This window comes from Antechinus flavipes, chromosome 2 (genome assembly GCF_016432865.1).
Source record: "Antechinus flavipes isolate AdamAnt ecotype Samford, QLD, Australia chromosome 2, AdamAnt_v2, whole genome shotgun sequence".
NCBI classification, from domain to species: domain Eukaryota; kingdom Metazoa; phylum Chordata; class Mammalia; order Dasyuromorphia; family Dasyuridae; genus Antechinus; species Antechinus flavipes.
The window spans coordinates 258,832,299-258,851,248 of record NC_067399.1 but is presented as its reverse complement, the minus strand read 5'-3'; the positions used below and the strand labels follow the sequence as shown (position 1 = coordinate 258,851,248).

General features: G+C 43.9%; 1 protein-coding gene across 12 annotated transcripts in view; it reads right to left on the bottom strand.

The window, feature by feature from the left end:
• The window catches only part of GRIN1 (glutamate ionotropic receptor NMDA type subunit 1), a 38,836-nt gene extending 20,126 nt beyond the window's left edge, over positions 1–18,710 (bottom strand). For 6 of the 12 annotated variants that reach the window (XR_007950515.1, XM_051976868.1, XM_051976871.1 and 3 more), the window contains exons 1-5: positions 17,604–18,187; positions 11,329–11,463; positions 6,999–7,175; positions 3,148–3,210; positions 2,157–2,257 (exon numbers count right to left, since the gene is read on the bottom strand). Coding sequence is in view for 11 of the 12 variants with exons in the window: in XM_051976868.1 (XP_051832828.1) it covers positions 2,157–2,257; positions 3,148–3,210; positions 6,999–7,175; positions 11,329–11,463; positions 17,604–17,861 (734 nt within the window). In the remaining variant the exon portion in view is untranslated. Of the gene's footprint in view, positions 1–2,156; positions 2,258–3,147; positions 3,211–6,998; positions 7,176–11,328; positions 11,464–17,603; positions 18,188–18,478 lie in introns of those variants that run through there. The other 6 variants (XM_051976869.1, XM_051976870.1, XM_051976873.1 and 3 more) reach the window with 3 other exon arrangements.
• Positions 18,711–18,950: the final 240 nt, after the last annotated feature.

Genomic DNA, 18,950 nt, shown 5'->3' with positions numbered 1-18,950 from the left:
GATATTGATAAAGTCGTTGAATTAAGAACCGGGAGGGAATTAGGAAATGAGCTAATCCAACTCTCTCATTTGATAGATAAGGAAACTGAGGCACAGAAAACTAGAAAAGCAGCCAGAAGGTACACCGGGGTGGGCAGGTGTACCACCAAGGAATTAATAACAGAGCAAGGATCTGAAACCATATCCTTTTACTCCAAATTTGCAATTTCCACTGGAATGTATTTACCATTATTGTCATCATGATGGGAAACAGCTCTCAAAAGGTCAGAAGGTCAGGGTTTGCCTAACAGAGGGCTGTAATGCTTTAGGAGGGAGGGCAGGTTGCCTTCTATTTTCTTTTGGCAATTACCTAGTCCCACTCCCTTATTTGACAGAAGAGGAGAGTAGGACCTAGAGAAAGGAAATGATTTGTTCAAGATTTTAGGGACAGGCAAAACAGGCAGCTACCTATCATATAATCTTGGATGCTTTTAATACAACTTTTTATAGCACTTTATATAACTTTTTATATAGCACTATAGATTTTTTTAAACTAAAATTTCAACTTTTGGCCCATGTGTTCAGTTCAGTGGAAATCCTTAAATTGCTACATAAAAAATACTTTTGATATTCTATGTATATAGTTTAAAGTAAGGGAATCCCTTTCTCCCTAGAGTATGGATTAAATTAGGTTGCGTGTGCTACAATGTAAGCCTTCTGGCTTTAGTAGACAGTGATACCCAATGAATGTGATCTTCCATGAGGCTGCAATCTTCCCTTGTCCCAGCTCTGTCATAGGACGTAGCTTCCTTGCTACCTTGTGAAATCCTTGAAGGTAGGAAGGGGTTGCTGCAATCTTACTAAATCATTAAACATTTCTTAGTACCTAGCACAGTTGATAAAACGGACGTGCTTTTCTTCTCTTCTCCCCTTAAATATTCAAACAGGGAAGTTTTGGGAGAACTGCTGCATAGTGACAGAACACTAAGAACAGGTCCAGGGAAGTATGAGGAAGTGACAAAATCAGGGGGAAAACTCATGTTAATGTGCTTAACTTCCCTTTTCACAGTTTCCTCATCTTCCAAATTCTGGCATAGCTCTTTAAGGCTCCTTTCATCTCTAACTGTCTGAGAGTCTATGGAATATCACTGTAATTTCTTCTTCTACCAAACTAGCAAGAAATGCAAAATAAACCGAACCTTCAGAGTATCCCACTACTTACATTTCTCCTTTGACAGGAGAAGCGCTTACTTTTTTTTTTTTTTTTTTTTTTTTGGTCTATCTTTAAAACAGCTGTGGACTTGATATACTAATTAGTACCATATTGGAGGAAAAGTGGATAAAAAAAATGAAGCCTGGTGGGGACTTAGAAGAGGAAATGACCCAAAGGTGGTCTCAAATGAATTGAGTCTAAGTTTCAAAATGAATTAATTTAAATATAATTATTAATCATGTTTAGCTGGATTCATTGATGTAAATTTTTTAAATAAATTAAAAAAAAAAAAGAATGTTGGACTTAGAGTCAAGACACCTAGATTTGAATACTGGCTAATACTTTTTGTAAAGTCACTTAACTTTTGTGAGCCTTACTTTCCTTTGTGTGAAATGGGGATAATGCTTGTACTTCCACTACAAGGACTATTGAAATAAGAGTGCTTTTTTAAGTCTCAAGGAACTATATAAATATTATTTTATTCCCAATTCCAACTCAGTCTTATAAGTCCTATGTTGCATCAATTTGTAAAACTTTGTCAAAGGCCTTTTGAAAGCTGAAATGCATTACCTTCTCTTCTAGATGAATTTTGTTATTTTTTTTTCTAGGTCAGTAAGATAGTTTCTTGGGAGTTTGATTGGTATAGCACTAAATAAATAGATTAGTTTAGGTAATATTGTCATCTTTATTATATTCGCTGGACCTATCCAAGAGCACTTAATATTTTTCTAATTGTTTAGATCTGACTATTTGTGTGGAAAGTGTTTTGTAATTTTGCTCATATAATGTATTACTTTCTCTAGGAACTTTTTAGCACGAAGGGTGTGTGTGTGTGAAGGGGATAAAAATGAAACTGAGGCAGAAATGACAAGTTCAGTTTTAGGTTAGAAGAGGAATACAACCCTGAAGTCTCATGATGGGTTCTAAGTGCAGGTGACAAAAAGACCCTTGCCATATGACTTACCTGGCTGAGAGGATGATGACTCGGGCCTCCAGCTCTTGCGCTTCTTTCAATAACGCTGTCACATTCTTAGTCCCAGGTTCAAACTGCAGCACCTTCTCTGCCTGTGATTATGAACCGGAGTGTTAGGGAGCTGCTGGGTAGGATACAGGCGCCTCTCGGGCGCAATGGGGCCGCAGCCACCAGTAACCCCAAACGGCAATTCAGGTTAACTAAAGCTGTTGCCGTTTCCTCCTGTATTTCCTTTCCTTTTCCACTCACTCCTTCTCCGTTCCTTCTCTCTTTGCTTGGCTCCCTTGTTCTTGCTCTCTCGCTCGCTCTCTCTCTTTCTCTCTCTCTCTCTCTTTCTCTCTCGCTCTCTTTTTCGCTCTCCTTCGCTCTCAAACTCTCTCGCGCTTTCTCTCTCGCGCTCTCTCTTTCTCTCCTTTTTGCACTGTGCATGCAAACTGAAGTGGACCGAGACTCAGAAAGAGGCGTGCAGCGGACAGGTAACAGAAAAAAGGCTTTCGGAATGCAACCGGGAACTCAGACGGGGGCGTCTTTTCCAGAACCGCGGGAAATCCGCAAAGGCCCCGATTTAGGCAGTGGCCAGTAGGAGCCGCCCCGTCCCCAGGTGACCAGGTAGGGGTGGCTCCCTCCCGGGTTTCAAAAAGGAAACCCTGGCGGGTCCCAACGGTTCACATGCATTTCCCAGAGAGAGCTCGTCCTCCTCCTCCTGCTGACTGTCTTCTCTCTTTCTTTCTTTCTCTCGCTCTCTCTCGCTCTCGCTCTCTCGCTCGCTCTGTCTCCTCAAACAAAACTACCAGCTCGGCACCGCCACGTGCGCCCATGTTGCCAGCACCAGCCTGCCTCGACTTTAGTTATTCCTTGCTTGGTTAAAGCCCTCTCGCCCGAAGGCGGAGGCGGACGCCTGAGGGCTGGTGTCTGTGACTCTCACAGGCACTTCAGTGACTACCTAGGTCGGTGGGCGGCGTGCACGTCCATGCAAAGATACCTTGGGTCCTCGCTTGTTGTCATAGGAAAGTTGGTCGAGGTTTTCATAGTTCCTTTTTTTACTCTGATGGATAATGTGCACAGAGAAAATATGCAGACACAGAAGAAGATTATAAACAGCTGAAAATGACGAGCACTAAAGCAAATCCAACATCACCGCCTCTCCACGGTCTGCATGAGGGCCACGTAGCCATGGAGCTTGCAAACACCATATTTCCCCTGGGAGAGTCGGGACAGGGCGGGGTGGGGACCAAGAGTGGGGGCGATGGTGCTGGAGGGACAGCTCCTGCCAAAGGAGCTGGAGATTATGAAATAGAAAAACACCTTGGGGAAAGAAAAGTGTGTTGGCATTTGGATACTGCTCCCCTCCCCCTACCCATATGTCATCCAATTTGTGTCCCTGTGCATCCCCAATTCCATCCCATCCATGTCCAACACTGTGTCACTGTATATCCTGATCCATAGTCTACCATCTGCAACCCAGTCTATCCTGGTTCATGTCCCCTTCTGGGTTTCTCCTGTCTGGGAGTACTGTGTCTTGTTGCAAACATATACATGGGGGCTGAGAACTCCTCCTTTCCCCCAGTGAACACAACTGAGTATCGGACATGCTTGATTATCCCTCTATCTTTACTGGAGGAGATGGTCCTTGGATTGGATTAATCTAAATTCTCAGGTAATATGTGGAGATCTTGGGCAGAGATTCTAACTTTCATATTCACAAAAATAGGAAGACTATATATATATACATATATATGTATATGTATACACACACATACATATATACATACATATATACATCCACATACACATCACTAAGATCCTAGATAATCAGGAGAATGACTTCGGGGAGAAAAGGAAACTCCATCTCGTTTCACCTCTCTAAGTGGCTATGATGGATTGGGCTGTGAAGCTGATGCAATGCCAGGCAGAACAAACAAAACTGTGTGGTTGGGACCTTCAGGCACTGCCCAGATCAAACAAATCCTTCTCTGGCTGGCATCAGACTTTCCTGAGAATATGCATCCTTCCCAACAGCAGCCACTCCCCTCACCCCACCTTGCTACCAATTCACTGCTAAGAATGAAAGTCTGGGCTATAACCTCTAGAACTACTCTCTCTGGGCAGAAGCTTAAGGACAGAGGTACTGGGTATTCATGTGAGAGGGGACTTGAGAAAGATCCTGGTTGTACATCATGTCATGTACACCACATGAGTCAGGAACATTCCCTCCTTCTCCCCTCAAAAAAAAAAAAAAAAAAAAAAAACAACCCTTACTTCCCTTGTAATCTGTGACTCTTCCTCAAAAAATCTGCACAACATGGAAAGACATGTAGCTTGGATCTTGGACAAAAAGTGTAAGGGACAAACTTAAAAGTTACAGGACCTTCGCAAATCTGGAGGAGGATTACAAATCCACTATGAATTTGCCATGGGTTGTATTGGTAGCCTATAGCAATTCTGAGGAACAACGTTCTTTGGCTTACTCCTTAATCATTAAAGTGAGATAGCCTGGGATTCATCCTCACACTCTACTTTTCTCATGTCTAATATGTGAGGCTTGGCAAGCAGGACCTAGGTCTTCTTTGGGGTCCTTCCCTCTGTAATCTTATAATTCCAAATCTATGTTCTCTATCTTTCTATCTACAAATTAGTCTTTCTATACAAATTTCCTCTGGGCCCTTAAACTGTTTTTCCCTTCTTCCTCTGAGATGATTTTTAGTATCTATTGTAAGAGTCTGTATCTATTCGAAGGGTTAGAATTCTGATGTAAATACATTATAGGTTGTATGAGACTTATGGAATCACAGAAGTGTCAGTTCTCTAGAAGAAACCTTAGAACTAGTCTTAGTTCTTAGCACAATGCCTGATGACACATAGTAGGCACTTAATTGTTTTTTGTATTATGCTGAATTATCGCTTTCATTTTGCAGATGCATAAACTGAAGCTCAGAGAAGGGATATATTTTAAGATCACATACCCATTATGTTAGAGGCAGAGCCAAGACTAGGATTCAGTACATCTGCATCTCAGTCCAGACTCTGTCCATTGTACCACCTTGCTTCTCAAAATAAATAAAACTTAGCATCACCTAGAAATGTAGCAACACCTCCTTCAGATCTTTCCTCCCCCCCCCGATATTTAAAATATTTTTAAAAGGACAATTCCAACATTGGTTCCTGGGGGATCCACTATTTATATAAGACTTGGCCCCTGACCTCAGAAGCCATCAGGAGATGTCCCTAACTCCAGCAAACCCAACCTCATGATTTCTCTGTCATCCTAGAAAGGATACCAACCTCCAAGAATCTATAAAATAGGTCAAAATTTGGAGAGAGCGACAAGGTGTTCCCCATTACCCAGGGCCCCCAGCCCCAGAATCTCCTCTCATCCTGTTTCTCTTAACATTAACTCTGAACTGGCAAACACCCTAATTGAGCCCAAGGGTTGCCTTGAGCGCAGACATAGGACAGAATGGGAATATGTGTGGGATGAGTCTTTGGCTTTCCTCTTAAACAAGGGAAGCAATGGAGCATTCAAAAATTTGGTTCATGACTAAGGTTGATGGTCATGAATCAAAGGAGCTGAAGTCATGGTAGAGGGTGAGAGGGCTTGATTGGAAAGCATGAATATCAGCACCTCTGAAGGAAAAGGAGACTAAATGCTCCAGTCCTCAGATCCCAGCACTGGTGGTGGGAAAGATATAGGGAGGGTACAAGAAAGGGAAGATGAGAATAGAGAAGCTGGAGAGAACACAGAGGAAAAGGCAGGACTCTGGGGGGATGGGGAGACACTTCAATCTCTTTTCCATCTGTGCTTAGGGCAATTCTCCATGCAGGCCCAAGGAGATCTGGAGAAGTAAGACTTAGAAAGGGAGAATCAGGCATCTGGGAAAAGAGAGAGAGAAAAGGGCTGGAACCTGGGCCCCTATCCCAGAGAGGTTGTATCTGGTGGCCATTCTCAGGAATGGGATATCTGGGACCCTCTGAGATGTGTTTTGATTGGGTTCTGAGAAGGATGAGACCTGGAGATTATAGAAACTGGGAGGGTTTAAGAGCTTCAAGGTTCATGCCCCCCAAAAGACTTCCCATTCACAGGTTTGGGATGAGGTGAATAATAGGATTATTGACTTAGAGCTTGAAGAGACTCAGAGGTCTAATAGTCTAAAGTTCTTATTTTACCAAGAAGGAAATTGATTTTTATGGAGGTTTAAGTGATTGGCTCAAGGTCACACAGTCAGTAAACAATAGAGAGAGGGTTTTGAACCCAGAGCCTCTGACTCCAGAGTCAGTGCTCTTTCTAACATACCATGCTACCTTCCAAGCATCCAAATGAGTTCTCTAAAGGAACAAATAGAATTAAAGGCTTGCCCATTGGCTCGCCCTCAGGATTGGGAACTGTACTCAAAGGGACTCCAGTGGACTGACCTATGCCTACTTCCTAGGCACCTGGCCTAGAGAGATGTGTTAGTAAGCACAGGGACAGTTCCAGGGCAGGGGACTCCATTCCAGGGCGCAGAGGGGAGCAGCCCTGCTTGGAGCCCCCCATACCCAGCCCCAGGGGCTCCTGGAGACAGGGGCAGGGTGGTGTTTGCAGAACTCCAGGTTATGTGACCCTTTGCCAGTAGGGATGACACGTGGGAGATTTCGACTATGGCAAAGCACGTGAAATGAACCAAGTACAGATTGGGTTGGGCGCTCGTCAGACATGGTGATGCCAGCCATGGCACAATGGAAAGAGAAGGGTGTTTTACACACAGGAGCTACAGACACTGCGGCCCTGCCCCAGGCGGCCTCTGCCCTCTGCTCCTTGCCTCAGCCGCCTCCCTCAACCATCCCTGTCCCCCTCACCTTGGACTCCCGTTCCTCCAGAAGGGTTTCTAGGCGTTTTTGGGCTGCCCGGCCCTCGTGGTCGTCGCTGACAATGAGGATGATGTGGTTCCAGCTGTAGACACGCATCATTTCAAACCAGACATTTGATTGGTGGGAGTATGGAGGCACAGTCCGGAGGAAGCTCAAGTGGATGCTCTGTAGGAGGCACAGGAGAGACTGAGGGGGACAGAAACTGGTGTGTGTGTGTGTGTGTGTGTGTGTGTGTGTGTGTGTGAGGAGCAGGGGCTCAGGAGTACAGAGTTCAGGACCATTTGTAGGTCAAAGGGACAAGGGGCCAGAGTTCTATAATCTGGGGCTGTGAAGGCCAAAAGAGACAGAGTCCGGGTGCCTGAGTGGTGAGAGGTTGGGGAAAGCAAAGGCTTGAGGGAAATTGGGATTATAGGGGGTCAAAACTGAGCAAAGGGTACCTAGTTGGGATGGAGGAGTCCTCAATTGGAAACTTAGAGGGCAAACATTTTCACCCAGATCCTCCCATTCTCCCCAATTCATGCCACCGCTGGCCAGGCTAACACTTACCGGTCTAAGAGACTGGGCATTGTGCCAGCCATGGGATCCCTCTTGGCATCCATTCTGTCTCTATTCTCCCTATCCCCATACCTTTTGTTTCCCTCCCATACCTTAGAATCTTTAGCTAGAAAGTCTCTCAAAGGCCATCTAGCCAAACTTTAACCTTACACTAAATTGCTTATTTATAGCATCCTTGTCAAATGATGATTGAACCTTTGCTCAAATATTTCAAGTGATGGAGTACCAAAGTAGCCCATTCTACTTTCAAATAGCTCTTTTTGTAAAAACTCATTTATTTTGAGTCAATATCTGTCTCCCTGTAACTTTTGCCTATTGGTCCTGGGTTCCGATCTTTGGGAAAACAGAACAAGTCTAGTCTTTTCTACATGACAACTCTTTAGATATTTAAAGACTGCAATTATATTTCCTTGTATTTTTTCTTCTCTGGGCTAAACATTCCAAATTCCTTTACTATATGCTTTGGTCCTCATGTGATTTGATTTCAAGTCCTCTCATCATACTTATGACCCTCCTCAAGAAATGCTCAAATTCATCAATGTATCTTCTAAAATATTAATCCCTAAACTAGCACTATGCTAGTGCTCCAGGTGTAGCACTGTGGGATGATGACTTCCTTCATTTTGGTAATTGTATTTCTTTTAATGTAGCCTAAGATTATATTAGTTATTATGTCACACTGTTAACTGATATCAAGCAAACAGTTTACTAAAATTTCCATGTCTTTTTCACATGACCTACTGTTTATTTACTCCCCTTATTTTATACTTGCATGGATAATTTTTTTAAAATTCAAATGTTTTGTAAAGGATTGCTTGCCATCTGGGGGAGAGGGTGGAGGGAGGGAGGAGAAAAATCGGAACAGAAGTGAATGCAAGGGATAATGCTGTAAAAAATTACCCTGGCATGAGTTCTATCAATAAAAAGTTATTTAAAAAATTCAAATGTTTATCATTCCAAGTTCTTGAGCTCATTTTGAAACTTGGGGGTACAATATACTGGCCTAAACAATGAGAGAGGCTGTGTGTATGTGGCCTAAAGGTACTGTGTTCTGTGGCATAAGGAATAAGGAAAAAGTATCTTCTTAATGTACCTTCTACCTACCTACCTATATGCATCTCCCTTTCAGCTTATAGCAAAAAAAAAAAAAGAAAAGAAAAAGAAAAAGAAAAGAAAAAGAAAACTGTCTTCAAATATCTAATCATTAAAACATTAAATGTGTCCCATTTGTCTTTAGTGGGTAGGACCAGTACAATGGGTAGAAGTGACATAGAAGGGCAACATGAGTTTAATATGAAGAGCTCCCAATTGTCTGTCTGTCTGTCTGTCTGTCTGTCTCTCTTTCTCTCTAACAATGCTGGCTTTCCTCATACTCTGCTGACATGGTCACTGTTGCCACTGGACCTCCATGCATATGTTTATCTCTGCCTATGCTGATGGAGGCATGGGAAAATCATTCCTTTCTGTTTCAGTCAAGACAAGATTAAAATTTGTCAAAAGGGACTTTCACTAAGAGATGACAAAATCAAAGTTACCAGCTGTACCTACTCATACCTATCATCAACTGAACAACTAATAGCCTCAACAACCATAAAATCAGATAAATCAATGAGCTTTCCAGAATCCAGTTCTTTGATCCAAACCTAGCAAAAACTGTCTACAGATTGTCTCAGCTATAGTTTTTAGTCTTTATTTCTTTCTTCTATCTCAGCCCTTTCCAGGGGTACCTAGTCTTGAAGCTCCTCTTTTGAGTAATGAGCATCTGTCCTATCTAGTCCTTTTCTCCCCAGGTCAGGGACTGGGTTTTGAACTACTAAATTGATTAGTATTTGTTCAATTGCCAAGATGTTTTTGCAGTCAGAGTAAAAACATATTATAGATGATTTCATTGGAATCTGGAGCAGACAGTTCCTTCTTTTTTAGCATACTTTCCCCTATACTAACTGAAGGGCACAGAGTTCATTCAGAAGATTCTCCTTTCTTTCTGAGCTTTTTAAGCTGAAAAGACTATTCTCTCTGTGACTATTTTTTTTTCCATTCTGTGATTTTTCAGGACTGAGGAACTCCTGGAGAGGGTGCCTGAGGGACACTCCTTGATCCAGGGATGTACTCCACCTAGGCATCCAGTTCTTGTAGCTCCCAGAGGCATCTGTTTGATTTAAGGATTGTGTTTGTCATGGTGCTTAACCACTTCAATGTCCTGTAAATGATCCATGAGCAGAATGAAGGATTTTCCCAAGATATGTTTTCATAATTTTCAAATGATGGTAGTGGAGGGAACTGGGTGAGGGGGGATTCTATAGAGCCCAGATATGAAAGAACTCTATGCAGAACCATCTCCCAGGGAATGGATCTTGGAGGAATCACTTTTCATCTCAAGGACTCAGTTTCTCCATCTGTACAATGAGGGAGTTAGATTAACGTCTTATCTCTAAGGTCCCCTTTAGGCTGAAGTTCACTTTATTTCCATTGGTCCTTCAATGTAGTGGGTACTTTCCTGCCTCCAAATCCAGAATGTCTCTCTACATACTTTCTACTTATTTAAATTCTTATTTTTAAAATCCCAATTCACATCTCCCGAGCCCTCTTCCTCACAAAGCCCTGACAGACCCAGGTCATAATGTTCTTTGTCTACTCAATTCCCTGAAGGCTGCTAGATTGAAGCATTTGCTGGCAACTGATCTAGAGAAATCTTGAATTACTTATCTTTTCTTGTGCTTGGTCAGTCTTCAGGGCATGACACTGCCTCCCACCGTCTTTGTCTCCCCAGCATAAAGCATAGTAAGCATTCAATAAACATGTGTTGATTGATTAATGAGGGAAGGAGTGCAATCGGTTTATTCCTCATTGTGTAAAGTGTGTTTACTTGGTTCTGAAGCTGCCTCCTTTTTTGTTTTAACATTAACTCCCTGGAATTGTTGGGGATGGGAATGGGAGTGGTGGAGAGATGTCTCCACTCTGCCCCAGCTAATTCAGTCCTGAGGTGGGGCTGTACTTTAACACTCCTTTGTGTAATCTCAGAGGGAACTGCTGGTCCTCCAGTAGAGCAACACAGGAGTAAAGTCTAGGGATGATAGAAAGGTAGGGAAAGATCATTAAAGCATCTTCTATGAGCTATCTTGAGTAGACAAATTGTGATATTTGGTTATATAACATGGCAGCTTTGCTAACAAACTTGTTTCCTTCAAGTCAATTAGGAAAGCAGATAGGAATTGGCTTCCTCTTCCTAGAAGAGGAAGAAATTCTTGACCCAATCAATCATCATCTAGGGCAAGAGATGTGAAGAAGGCACTGAGCATCAAGTATGATTTCTTGACTATCCTAATTGCTGGCTTAGGGCTAAAAAACCTTGAAAATAATCCTTGTGTCACCTTGGGAATGCTGGGCAGTCTAGTGGGCTATTTATTGCCAACCTTAGACTAGAATACTCTCCCCATCCTCTGGATCCCCCCAGGGTCAAGCCTAGGTCCGAAGGGAAACAGTTTGGACCCATATCCATGTGGAGGCTGGAAGAGCTGGTGGTGCCTCGGGACCACTAGTTCTTGGGCTCCTCCTTTATACCACCACTCACCTACTGCCCATTCTCAGACCCGATTTTCTTCCTCTCTTGCTCACTTCTGGCCCCCAGATTCCTTGAGGCCTGAGGTTATCAGTCAGGTGTCTCTAGCCACAGAACTGCCCATAGGACAGTTCTACCCCAGTCTGACACACAATGCAGGGCAGAGTGCTGACCAGGGCATGGAGGGGCACATGCGGGAGTTACCTTGTCAGAGTAGATGGACATGCGGGTGGTGAGCCCCAGGACGGGGATGCGGTAGAAGCCGGCTGTGTAGGAGACGGGGGTTGGAGTGAAGTGGTCGTTGGGGGTAGGTGGGTGACTAACTAAGATTGCGTAGACCTGTGGACACAGGATATGAGGTCAGTGGAGAATGTGGGTCTGGGGGGGGGCCAGGCATGCCAGCCAGCACTGCCTGTGAGCCCCACCCCCTCCCACCATATTGACTGATGACAAACGGAGGCCGAGGCTAGCAAGCAGAAGTCGAGTCCACTGATGTCAGAGAATGTAGAAACTAGGGCTGAGGGAAATAAAAAAAATCAGAGGAGGTTGCCCAAAGTTGTAGGAACACACACACACACACACACACACACACACTATCATCAAACAATATCTCATATGGACACATCTACCCTGTATGCATGCATTGCCCAAACATACATATAATCACATACAGAGACCCCCTCATCCTTACCCTGGTCTCCTGCATAGTATACAATTACATACAGACACATGTAATAATAATGATAATGACAGCTGGCATTTATATAATCTGTTAACATTCCCAAAATGTTTTATATACAAGATTTCATTAGAACCTCATTATAACACTGGCTATAAAGTCCCCTCTGAGACCATTAGTGGAAAATGACAGAGCCCACCATGAGCAGAGCCTTAGCTAAGATTCAGAGAAGCAGAGGAAAGAGATAATAAACTAACAGCATCACCCTCAATACTCATCATTGTGGCCCTTCAGATATACCCGCCTGCTTTGGCCAGGTTGTTGTTGAGGCACTCAAGAGATGCAGAAACTGGGCAGTGGAGGCATCTGAGAAAGTTGGGTGCCCAGAAATAATATAGGGTCTGATAGATAGTTCTGGAAAGGAAGCTCAGACCTTCAGGGAAAGGGGTGTTTCTCTGTTTCTTGTTATAAGGTCTGACTCAGAGCCTGCCCACCCTGAGGAAGGCGTAGGAGTGAGAATACTGAGCTGAAAAGAAAAGGGTATAGATCAGATCCCCAGAATAGCTTTGAAATCCTCCTCCACCTCCTTTCTTTCCCCATCCAATTGTGAGAACTTAATGGTTGAAGGGAACACAAAGGGACCACCCTGGGTGAGGAGAGCCAATTTCCAGCCCCTAAATTCTTCCTGGGAGTGTTGTTCAATCCCAGGCTGATTTTCCATAGGTATGAGATCAAGATATTCCTGGAGTTTCTCCAAAGTGGTAAATACTAGTTGATGGAACAAATAGTACCCAATAATGAAAACCCTCTTCCCCAAAGGCTCTGAGTGTCCCAGTAGGCCACAGCAATATTAAAAAAAAATAAGAATCTTGGATATTTCAGCAAGGGATAGAAAAGGCCTAATTTGTCATAGGATCATAGATTCAGAGCTTTAAAGCATCTTCTAGGCCATCTAGTTTAGAAGGAGCTGGTGGCTCCATGGATAGGGAGCTGAGTATAGAGTCAGGAAAACTTGAATTCAAAATTAGCCTCTCAGATATGTGATCTTGGGCAAGTCATTTAACCCTCTGTCTGCTTAAGTTTCTTCAACTATAAAATGGGGATAATGATAGTACCTAATATAGCACACTATGACAAAGTAGGTTTATGCCAGGAATGCAGGGCTGGTTCAATATCAGGAAAGCTATCAGTATAATTGACCATATCAATAACCAAACTAACAGAAATTGTATGCGTATCTGTATTGCTACAGAAAAAACATTTGACAAAATACAACATCCATTCCTACTTTAAAAAAATGCTAGAGAGCATAAGAATAAATGGAGTTTTCCCTAAAATTATAAGTAGCATCTATCTAAAAATACCAGCAAGCCTTATATGTAATGGGGATAAACTAGAAGCATTCTCAAATAAGATCAAGAGTAGAACAAAGGTGCCCATTATCACCACTACTATGCCATATTGTACTAGAAATTAGCTTTAGCAGTAAGAAGAAAAAAGAAGTAGGTAATAAGGAAACAAAATTACCACTCTTTGCAGATGATATGATGGTATACTTAGAGAATCCTAGAAAATCAACTAAAAACTACTTTAAAACTACTAAACTAAAAACTACTAAAAACTTTAGCAAAGTCACAGGATATAAAATAAATCCACATAAATCACTGGCATTTCTATATGTTACCAAGAAATTCCAGTAGCAGAAGATAGAGAAATCTCACTTAAAGTAACTGTAGATAATATAAAATATTTGGGAATTTACCTGCCGAGACAAAGCCAGGAACTATATGGACACAATTACAAAACACTTTTCACATAAAAAAGTTAGATCTAAATAATAACATCTAGTAATACTTAGAAAAAGTGTTTGGCACAGTGTCTAGTACATAATTGGTGTTAGATAAATGCTTATTCCCTTCATAGTCCAAATCTTTCATTTTTATAGATAAGAAACCAGATAACCCAGATGAGTTCCACAAATTAGTAAATAACAGAACCAGAATTCAGACATTAACACAGACTGATGTCAAAAATACAGTGCTCTTTCCATGACACCAGGTTACCTCTTAAGGCTTGGAGATGGAGTCTGTGTGTTTGGGGACAGAAGAATCTCACAGAGAGGAGAAGCAGAATTAATAAATCTCCCTGGCCTTATTGAACTGGTTTGTACCGGTCCCTGCCCCTTTGCATCAACATTCCCAGACAGCGATGTTGGTGAAACACATCACTGATTACAGACGTGGTCTCATAAATGAGCCCCAGGGAGCTAAACCTTCAGTCTGGCTGTGAGAAGGATGATAAATAGACTATGGATCTGATTTCTGAAAACACTTTTGGTCCTATGTACCTGTATACTGTTCCCCCTCCTCCCCCCGACCCCTTTGTAGTGTGATCTGGTAACTGGTAATTTGGAGACAGATTTAAAGCGCTCTTTTCTCATTCCTCCCCCACAAGAAGCACAGCCATAGGGAACAGCTGTTCCCTGCTGGGTGCCTCTGTCTATTCTTCAACCTCCACAATCTCTGACAGGACAGTATTGCTTCACATCCCCTCACCTCCTACTGCTTGGATTTGGCTCTGTGTCAGCTTGGGCGAGTGGTCTTGGGAGGAGACCGAGAGCAAGAAGTACCCCCTGCTACATGAATGGATTTTCTGGAGAAAGGATCATTGAGTATAATCTGGCACATGGACAGAGAGCTAAGGTGATTCTAGGGGAGTGGCCTCAGAATATAGTAGGCGGACCCTATGGTGGACTGGAAGCTGGGCAATGTTTTATTATTTCATCATTAGGACCTTGACATGGACAGCTCCTGAATTAGATACACAGTGCTTAGGACCCCACGCGCTGTGTGTGTAGGCACCTGTGCCTTAGTGTTTCTGTCTCTGAGTATGTCTCTCTGTCTCTGTGTCTCACTGTCTCTTACATAAAGGGCTGCATTGCGGGTAATCTTCTTGGCTTTGTTGGAATTCAAAAGGAAGCTGAGCTCCGGGGGGGAGGGACAACTTCAGACAGACACAAGAGAAGCTATGTTAACCTACCCTTCCCCTTACTGTGTATCCCTCCTCCCTATGTATACAACACATACACACACACACACACACACACACACACAGGAGTACAACCTCTATGTATACTTCATATATTTGTATATATACAATACACACACATATATGTATATGTATATGTAAGTGTGTATGTGTATATATATGTATAGAGAGAGTGTGTGTGTATATTTGTGCATGATGTGTATATGTACCATACACAAAAGAATATACCTCACACACCTGTGACATTCCCATGCTCACATACTGTGAGCACATGTGAATATTATATAAATACTTCATACAAACCCATGTAGAGCTACACATTTACCCTGCCCTGATGTATAACAGTATATATATAAAACAGCAACATAGAAAGGCAACCATTTTCTCTTCCCATGTAGATACTAATATTATGATGTATGGAGAGAAGAAAATGAGAAATGAGAGAGGCAGAGAAAGATTTGAAGGAATTAAAAAATAAGACAAAAAATCACAGTGATGGCCTCAGGTCTTCTCCTAAAGCTCTGTTCTGTGAGTACATGATTGCTTTTCATGCATTCACACCCAACATACACTAATACACAAATCTCTCTCTCTCTCTCTCTCTCTCTCTCTCTCTCTCTCTCTCTCTCTCTCTCTCTCTCTGTCTTTCTCTCTCCTGTTTCCATCTTTCCTGTCTCTTTCTGTCTGTCGGTCTGTCTGTCTGTCTCCTCTTTCCATCTTTCCTCTCTGACTCTCTGAATATCTCTCTGTCTCACTGTCTCTGCTTTTCTCCCTCTCTCTTCCTCTCTTCTTTCTCTCCCCTTTCTCTCACTCTCCTGCCTGTTGTGTATACCTCTCTTTTTCTCCCACTCTCTCCTGTCTCTACCTTTATTTACCTCTCTCTCCCTCACTCTTTCTTTATTCTCTTGCTCTCCACTTTCCTACTTTGTTTCTCATTCTCTCCCTCCTTTCCTTCCTTCCTTCTTCCTCTCTTCTTTTTCATCTCCTCCTCCCTCTCCTTCTCTTCCTCTTCTTCCTTCTCATCTTCCTCCTCCTCTTCTCCCTTTTCTCTCTCTGTCTTTCTGTCTCTGTTTCCTTCTCTCTGTTTCTCTCTCTCTCTCTCTCTCATTCTGTCTCTGTCTCTGTTGCTCTCTCTCTCTCTCTCATTCTCTGTCTCTGTCTCTGTCTCTCTCTGTTTCTCTCTCTCTCTCTCTCTTTCTCTGTGTCTGTGTCTCTGTGTGTGTGTGTCTCTCTGTCTCTCTCTGTCTCTGTCTCTGATTCTCTCTCTCTCTCTCTGTTTCTCTCACTCTCTCATTCTCTGTGTCTGTATCTCTGTCTGTGTCTGTGTCTCACTCTCTCTCTCTCTCTCATTCTCTGTGTCTCTGTCTCTCTGTTTCTCTCTCTCATTCTCTCTGTGTGTGTCTCTGTGTGTGTGTCTCTGTCTCTCTCTGTCTCTGTCTCTCTCTGTTTCTCTCTCTCTCTCTCTCTCTCTCTCTCATTCTCTGTGTCTGTGTCTCTGTCTGTGTGTGTCTCTCTCTCTCTCTCTCTCTCTCATTCTCTGTGTCTGTGACTCTGTGTGTGTGTCTCTCTCTGTCTCTGTCTCTGGCTCTCTCTCTCTCTCTCTGTTTCTCTCACTCTCTCATTCTCTGTGTCTGTGTCTTTGTCTGTGTCTGTGTCTCACTCTGTCTCTCTCTCTCTCTCTCTCTCTCATTCTCTGTGTCTGTGTCTCTCTCTGTGTGTCTCTGTCTCTCTGTTTCTCTCTCTCTCTCTCTCTCTCTCATTCTCTGTGTGTGTGTCTCTGTGTGTGTGTCTCTGTCTCTCTCTGTCTCTCTCTGTCTCTGGTTCTGTTTCTCTCTCTCTCATTCTCTGTGTCTGTGTCTCTGTCTGTGTCTGTATGTCTGTCTGTCTCTCTCTCTCTCTTTCTCTCTCTCTCTCTCTCTCTCCCTCTCTCTGTCTCTCACACACATTAAAATCCTCAGTGCATACCAGATGTCTGCTCTAGCTTCTCTGAGAACGAATGGGGACAGCAATATAATTAGTCAGATATTGAACCTAGGGACAAAGGTGTGGAGGGAGGGAATAAATGGATTGTTGAATGGACAAGTGACTGACTGTATTAGAGTCCTCTACAAAAAGACATTTTTTTTCTGACATGAGATTGAGGAAATCTGGGGATAAATGGAATGATCACTGACAAAATGTGGGATCTGAAGAAGCCAGGGTCAAGGGAGTAAAGGCACGATAGGAGACAGGAGGGGAGAAGGGGAGAAAGAGATGAAGAAGTAGGAGCATGAACAGGAAAAAAGGAATTGTAGGGGGTTGTAGAGAGGACAGAGATGAGAGGGTGTAATAAGGTGGATGATGGGTTGAAAAAAGAATGATGGAATAGAGAGAATGACGGAGGAAGATGGAAGGAAAGGTTTAAGATGGAGTGGAAGAAAAGAAGGATAATGGAGAAGAAAGAGGGATGGAGAGAAGGATGGTGAAATGGAGGGAAGGGATGTGAGGGATGAAGAAGATGATGGAAGAAAGTATAATGGAGGCAAGAGGGGAAAAGAATATAGAAAGGAGATGGGTTGGGATGGGAGAAGAGAGAATGAGGAGAGGAAGAAAGAGAGGAAAGAGACAGGGATTAAAGAGGACGTTGAAGACGATGAAATGGCAGAGCATGACAAATGATGGTTGGGATTGTGCATGATGGTTATGAATGATGTGAAAGAGGGGGAAAGGGTTTGAGGACTAGGGCTAGAGCCCCAGAGGAGGGGGAGGGTACCTGGCTGGAGATGAGGTCTTCACACACAGACAAGGCCATCTGGATGGCATTGGGCTTGTGGGTAACCGAGGTAGCATTGAGCTGTATCTTCCAGGATCCATGCCGTTTGTTGGCCTGGTTCACAGCCTCGCGAAACATCTGTTCATGTTTTCGGGTGCTCAGAACTGCGCCAATGTTAACGATCTTGGGGTCGCAGGCAGCGCGGGCGAAGGAACAAGAGAAGAGCAGGGCAAGCAACAGTAGACGCATCGTGCTCATGGGCCCCAACCTGGGCCCCGGGGTGTCAGCAGCTCCGCACCTGCATGCCCCTGGGCATTCCCAGCTGTGCGCCCCAGGCGCGCTCTATTCCCAGCTCCCCACGCTGTCCGAGGTTCTGAAGTGACGACTGTGAGCTACACGGCAGGGGGGCCCGGGGACCCGCAGCGTCTTGTAGGAAACGGGTAAGTGGAGAGAATTGAGGGGACCCAGCGGCAGCAGATCTGGTCCTGACGCTATGGCTTTTTGCCGCAGCTAGTGCTGCGGGGCTAGCGGGGATGCGCCTGCGGAGCTAGAGAGAGCGAGAGAGAGAACGACCCCCCCCAAGCCCCTCCTCGCTTGCCACCCCCGCCTCCCCAAACCTTCCTTCTCCCAACCCCAACCCCAGCAACACCAGAGTGTGTGCGCGCGTGCTCGTGTGCGCGGATGCGAGCGAATGTGAACGAGTGTTAGTGACACGTAGAATGGTGTTCGGGTCTCCAGCCCATTGAATGTGGAGCATGGAGATTGGGGGTGGGGGTGATGATGAAGGTGCCTGGAGAACGGGTTTCCCTACCTCGCGTCCTGGTTCTTCCCGCCCCGCCCCCCACTCCCATCCCCGACCATGTGTCACTGCCTACCAGTTTAGGTCACTTCATGGCTGGTCTGGGTGATAGTTGATCACGGACGGGAAAATGTCTGTTCTGTGTGGACTTTTTGGATGAAGATTCCAGCAGTTCTCATGTTCTTGAACCTTCCTCACCTCCGCAGAAAGCTTTACTGGCCCACCATGGGATCTCAGGTCTTCCCACTTGTGAGCTTTAGGAGAGAAGAGAGAAAGGAGGAGAAGCTGAAGTCGTTTCTCTTCTAGCAGCTCTGGTTCACTTAAGGAGGAATCAGGAAAGGGATCAAAGGCTTCACAATGAGCCAGACTATTACAGTCAGGGTGACTCTCTTAAAGGGATAAGGATAGGAGACTGGGTAACACTCATCTCAAGTAGAAGAAAAAAGAGAGGGGCTGAATTTACAGTAGAAGAGATTGAAGTTAGACACTAGGAAGAACTTCCAAATGAAAAGGCACATGACAGGAAATTAGGGCTCTTTAATCTATAA